General features: G+C 38.7%; 1 protein-coding gene across 2 annotated transcripts in view; it reads right to left on the reverse strand.

Annotated features, from left to right (window-relative positions):
* Positions 1-2,459, reverse strand: part of LOC124619201 (poly [ADP-ribose] polymerase tankyrase) — a 301,869-nt gene extending 299,410 nt beyond the window's left edge. For both annotated transcript variants that reach the window (XM_047145420.1, XM_047145419.1), the window contains exon 1: positions 2,205-2,459. In XM_047145420.1, the coding sequence (XP_047001376.1) occupies positions 2,205-2,397 (193 nt within the window). In that variant the 5' untranslated portion in view covers positions 2,398-2,459. The remainder of the gene's footprint in view (positions 1-2,204) is intronic.
* Positions 2,460-6,000: the final 3,541 nt, after the last annotated feature.

The following is a 6,000-nucleotide window of genomic DNA, read 5'->3' on the forward strand; positions in this document are numbered from 1 at the left end:
TTCAGGGTGTTTTTTTTTACTGCTAGCACAGCGTCTGCATTGGGGTAGTTATGTAGGGGAATTGTTGTGGTGATGTAGGGACCTGGGTCCAAGGGGCTATTTTTTCAGGGGGTATGTTGATGTTTTTTTGGGGGGTAAGGGTGGGGGGGGGGGGGGGAAATGTGTACAAAATGGGTTGTGGTTTCATTAACTGAGGAATATGTGATTACAGTGTGGAGGGTTCTACTTTTACTTCATATTCATTATCTTCTTGAGGATTTAGGTACTTGACGTTATTAACACTTAGTGATGAATCATATTGTAGAATTCAGAGATTATGTAATGGGGGCTTCTGCCAATATTATGAGTGGGTTCTGGAGGTCTGTGAAACTATTCCAGGGAGAAGGAGGAGTACTGCTGGAAGAAGAGTTTAGCTGAAAACTACTGTCCATTTCAGGGTGTTTTTTTTTTCTTTTTTTAAGGTTGTTGGGAAAAAGTAGGTCTATAGGCCAAAGATTGGAAGTTAAATTTATGTGGTGAGGCGGTGGGTGGGCAGCATTCTTTAATCTGGTTTAGGATGTTTTGTTAGAGCGGGAATGTTTTGGGAAGGGGGGATGAGGATTATTTTTGTTTTGAGTGTGTTTAATTTTTCCAGTGTTATGTTAGAAATAGAAAAATTAGAAATTGTTATTAAATTCGGGTCTAGTGTAGCAGGGGATACAACCCGTCGGCTTTGGACAATGACGTCACAAGTCGCCAGATAGCAGTTTACCATTTTCGCTTTTGCTGTTATGTTTCAGTTTCGTTTTTTTACTGATTGCTTAATAAGGTGGATCTGTTTATTCTATCTCGTGAGATTTTTTTTTAAAAAGCCAAAACACACTAATCAGCCACTGAAGGGAGCTACAACACTAAGAAGAATCGCTTCTCGATTGGCGACTTGTGACGTCAATGTCCAAAGCCGACGGGTTGTATCCCCTGCTACACTAGTCCCTCAAATTCAAAACCTTTCTTTGGGGGAGGGGTGTTAAAAATTTTCTGTGTACGATGTTTGACTTGCTCAATGTGTGAGATGAACAAATGAAATGAGACAGGCATAAGGGGGGGGGGGAGTAGTTTAGAGGAAAAAATTTCAGATCTGTGTGAATAAGGAAAAAATTACAGACCTGTGTGAATAATCATGTTCCAACTGTTTAGCATTTAAAGAACAAACTCCTCAATATCATATTCTTAAACAATACAAACACAATACCAAAATATGTGTCATCTCTATTCTAATGTCTATTTACCGTATTTTTATTCACCAAAACTATGTGATGTGCCATTCTATCGAAACTAAGAACTTCTCAGAACAAAAAGCGGCTAAAGAATGATAAATGTTGAAAAGCCAATAAATTTACAATGACTCCAACACAAATCCTGGAATATGCCCACTAAACAGCATGGTACTTCCAGAACTGCCAATGGCATTTCTAACAGGCAATGTCCTGTTCTCTTTTAGTGCGTGTAACTTCTTAATATACAATCTGAAGAGCCTCAAAATCTTCACAGAAAAAGAGATGGAAGTTTTATGGTGTAGATTTATCGTCTAAGCAATTTTGTTTGCTCTGCAAATTCTGCTGGACAACAACGTATCTGGTTCATACTGTCACAAACATAGTCCTAGCTCTGGAGCAGACATTCGTAATATTTATAGTGTATCACACAATGACAGTTGACAAGGGCTTTCCACTACATGTGTACAGTACCTTAAATAAATCGAAACACACATTTCCCGTGTATTAGAAGTTTTAGTTTATGTCAAATATGAGTTACATGGTTGCAATTAAAGGTGGCTTTTAGGGTCTACACGCGCGACTTGGCATATGCACAACGCTAGCGTTGGTTCTGGAAATGTACAGTTTGTCCTAATCAATAATCAAAACTTAAACACAGAACTGAGTGGTTTGACATAATCTTAATGGTGTGGAAAATAGAGAGTTTGCTTCATCTGGCAAATTCCGTCAAGATATACTGCTGACATCCATTGCCAACCAACTGTCTTCCGTCAGATGAAAGTTTAGTTCTAGTGTTTCTAGCGAAATAACGGTAGTTATACCAAGCACAATATCGATAAATGTGTAACTTCAAACTCAACAGAGTCTGTGAAGTTTGCAAATAAACGTAAAGCGTATGGTAATCAGTCTGTTATGATTTTTAATCCAATAAAGTATCGTTGATCGTACCTGCTGCAAAATGCAATGGAGTCGACTTTCTTCCAGCTGTGTCGCGAGCATTGACTGTTTGCGGCGTCACCAACTTCTTTACTCGTACAATATCACCTGTCTTACACGCTTCGAACAATTCCCTCAAAGGATCACTTGAGGTAGAAGGTATAGAGTCTATTGTGGTAGCCAAAATAGAACGTCTACTCGCCATTTTACCATTGTTACGCTCTCGCTAGTTACGTGAATTTGCGAGACACTCTGTTATGTTGTGCTGACTGCTAGAGGTGGCAAAAAATAACGTAACTGATAGAAATAACCGGTTACTGAGAAGTAACGGTTACTGCGATAACCGTTCCTCTGATTCTGGCAGTTATTTCAATAACTGTTTAGTGTCAACAGTGCCTCGCGCCATCTGTTGACCGAATATCGTACTGCGCATTTGGAGGCGTTCTATAGACCATGGGAATAACTGTGAGACTGCGCGCCATCTGTTGATAAGAACTGTGTACTATTTCGTGGGCCTTCGTTACTTTTAGCATAAACAATTAAATAAAGTTAATGTCCGAGCCGTGGCTGATAGGAGCTGCAGTACAGGCATTAACAAGTACGGTCCTTCCCTTAAGCCACCGCCTTACGTGTTAATTTAGCTTGGACGGGTAGTACAAGGAAAGTTACTAAGGAATTCGAGCGACTATGGAAATAACTGTCAGAGCCGGTATTCTCCTCTGGCAGTTATCGTTATTGGCTCGTAGTTCTAGTTCTCTGGTAGTTATCGGGCTACCACCACAGATAACCTGGAAGCTGGTAACGGAATAACTGTGTGTCTAGACGTTCCTGACTCGGTGACTCCAGTTAAAGGTCGTAGTTCCAGGTGATATTTCGAGAGAGGATAGTAACTGGAGCGAACAAATATTTTCGTACTGCTACGGAAATAGCCGCTGGCCATAACGAATGACAAATAACATGTCAGAAAGTATAACATAATACAGTGGAATATAATAATTATTATCCTCATCATTTGTCAGGAGATTGTCAAAATACGTGAATATATCACAGTAACTGCTAATATTTACAGAATTGGTACACTGACAGAATAAAACACAGTTACGTACTTTTAATAAATTTATCGTACACAGAATACCCGATCTTGACTGTTGCAACCAAGTGCTGTCAAAACTGAAATATAGCAGAATTTTTACCTAAGCTGGTCTATCAGTCTCTGTTACGATATTCATCTACAGAGCAGAAGGAGGGGTCACTGGAAGCGTCTGATTCCACCCGTCTGCTTCGACGTAAAGGTGTTGTGGAGTGTGAATGTCATTACGGCACGGTATTTATGAGTTGGTTTTTGTGTGTGTGTGTGTGGGGGGGGGGGGGGGGCTGTCGATCTAGGTTGCAGTGCCGGAATTTGCTGGTGGTAATTAATTTTTTTTTTTTTTTTTTTTTTTCTAGCTGTGATGTTTTGTGTATTTATGAAGTATTGAATGTGATTTAATTTATGTAGGGGTGATTGATTTGTGGACTTTTGGGATTGTGGTTTTATTTTTCGCAGTTGTAGGTGTTGGTTTTTTGGCATCAGTAGCTGTGGTGGACCTATATAGGTCACCGGATAATGACCGATTCCCATTTTCATAATTGTGTGTGTTGATGTTTTAGTATCGTCATCTGAGTTTGACCTATGTAGGTCAAGGGAACTGTCTGATTCCAATTTTCGTACTTTTAGTTGTGGGTATTGGTGTTTTGGTATGGTCACCTATAGTTGACCTATATTGTTCAAGGGAAGTGTCCGATTCCTGCAGATTTTTGTTGGTGTAGCAGAATGCTGTATTTTTTTTCTTTTTGTTCTTCATTTTGTGTTTTGGGATCATGGTGTGTTTTTTTTACTAGCTTGTCCTCACCCTAAAACCCCCAACTTCCCGCAGTTGTCCCATTGGTTTGATTGTATTTTTGGTGGGAAATGTTATTGTATTATTTATATGTATCTTCGTGTTTGTTGCCATGTGTATGTAGTGACGTCATAGACACACTTAAAATAGACATTTCCGGCATATTGATGATGGATGGAATCAGACACTTATGTATCAAATAGTCATTCAAACACACTGTAAACCGTGCCTTATCTGAAACCAAGTTTTTAATGGTTGCTGACTTGCTGGCAGCTTATTGAAAATGCATGTTCCTGAATATTGGACCCCTTTTGGACCAAGGTAAGTAATTTTAGGTCTTTATGTAGATTGCTGTTCCCATTTCTAGTACTGATATTATGTATTGAGCTATTGGTTGGAAATACTTGTAACAAATTTCATTAAGGAATAAATATACTAGGAAGCAGTGGTTAGAATACAAAGTTCCTTGAACAGGTTCCTACATGATGTTCTTGAATTGATACCACAAACGATTTTTATTACACGCTTTTACATGCGAAAAACTTTTGCTACGTTTGATGAGTTACCACAGAATATGTTCCCTTATGAAATAATAGAATGAAAAAATGTGGTATGCCCTTCCCAACTGAATTTATTATCGAGTTGTAGTCCCAGAAATGTAACACTGTCAACCTTTTCGATCTGCATGTCTTCATATGTTATAAACATGCTGTCGCTGGAGAAATCGAGCAGTTTGCAAATCTGACATAAAACTTGGATTAGCGTACTCACACTTTCCCCAATAGGACTAGCTTTTACAGCACAGGAGTAAACGAATCTGTCACATTACGTATATTTTTTGTTGTATTACAAGGCTGTACACTTTATTCTATTATGTGAGCAGCACAAGAAATTAAGCTTCGAATTTAACCTACAGTACTCAGTTTACATATTACTTCATACTTAAAAACGCACGTTGTTAACATTTTACTTAAACAGTGCTTTGGCGAAGTTCCGCGTACTTTCTGTCGCAGCTGCGAAGATAATATTTCTAATAGCGACCGATAACCTACAAACATATAATCTGAAACACTAATAATCGTTCTAACATCAACTAAAATGTACCCGGAGTTAATAAGCTGAGGTTATGACACGAGTCATACGACATTCCTGCTATTTCACACTACTCGCAGTTCTACTGATAACTAAACTGATGGATTCCAACTATGTCGTTATTTAACTGTCGGAGTTATCGGTATTCGCTAGCGAAAAATAACTTGGCAGTTATTAATAACCGTTAACGATAACGGTTATCAACGAATAACTGGAACTGTGATAACGGTTACTCCAGAATAACCGTTTGGCCCACCTCTACTGACTGCCATCGTCCTGTCATATCTTTTGCCAACATCTTTGCGATTAAGCCCAGTTGAGTAACATATCTATGTTTTAAATACATGACGCTGTCCACGCCAGCAATTAATTCAAGCGCTACTCGCGCACTTGCGAAATAACTCAGAAGCTGTATTCAGTACATGCCCTATCAGAATGGTCTGTCAGGCTATATCGTAAATTTTCATTTTCTTCCCCCATCACTGGTTCTACTCAGTTGCAATGTTTTGAGCAAGAATAGTCTGTATTGGCTTACAAAGATGGGACTGTTCACACTAAAATTCTGTACACATCTTAAATTTTCAGATAAAAATAATTTAAACTATCAAAGAGGAAATTTACCAGATGATGTGTCTACATCTTATATTCTAAAGGATCTGGATTTCAGCGGATGTTTCCTTCCTATCACTATTCCTGTTGTATCTCCCGTTGTTGAGAAAAATAAGACTGTTTTTCAGGACATACTCTACAACAATACAACTTGATAGTGTCACTGTCATCATGAAGTATGCCATTGGTAGCACTGACAGTGGAAGTGCGTGGTGCGTAATATTTAC

Source organism: Schistocerca americana, chromosome 6 (genome assembly GCF_021461395.2).
Source record: "Schistocerca americana isolate TAMUIC-IGC-003095 chromosome 6, iqSchAmer2.1, whole genome shotgun sequence".
Classification (NCBI taxonomy): Eukaryota; Metazoa; Arthropoda; class Insecta; order Orthoptera; family Acrididae; genus Schistocerca; species Schistocerca americana.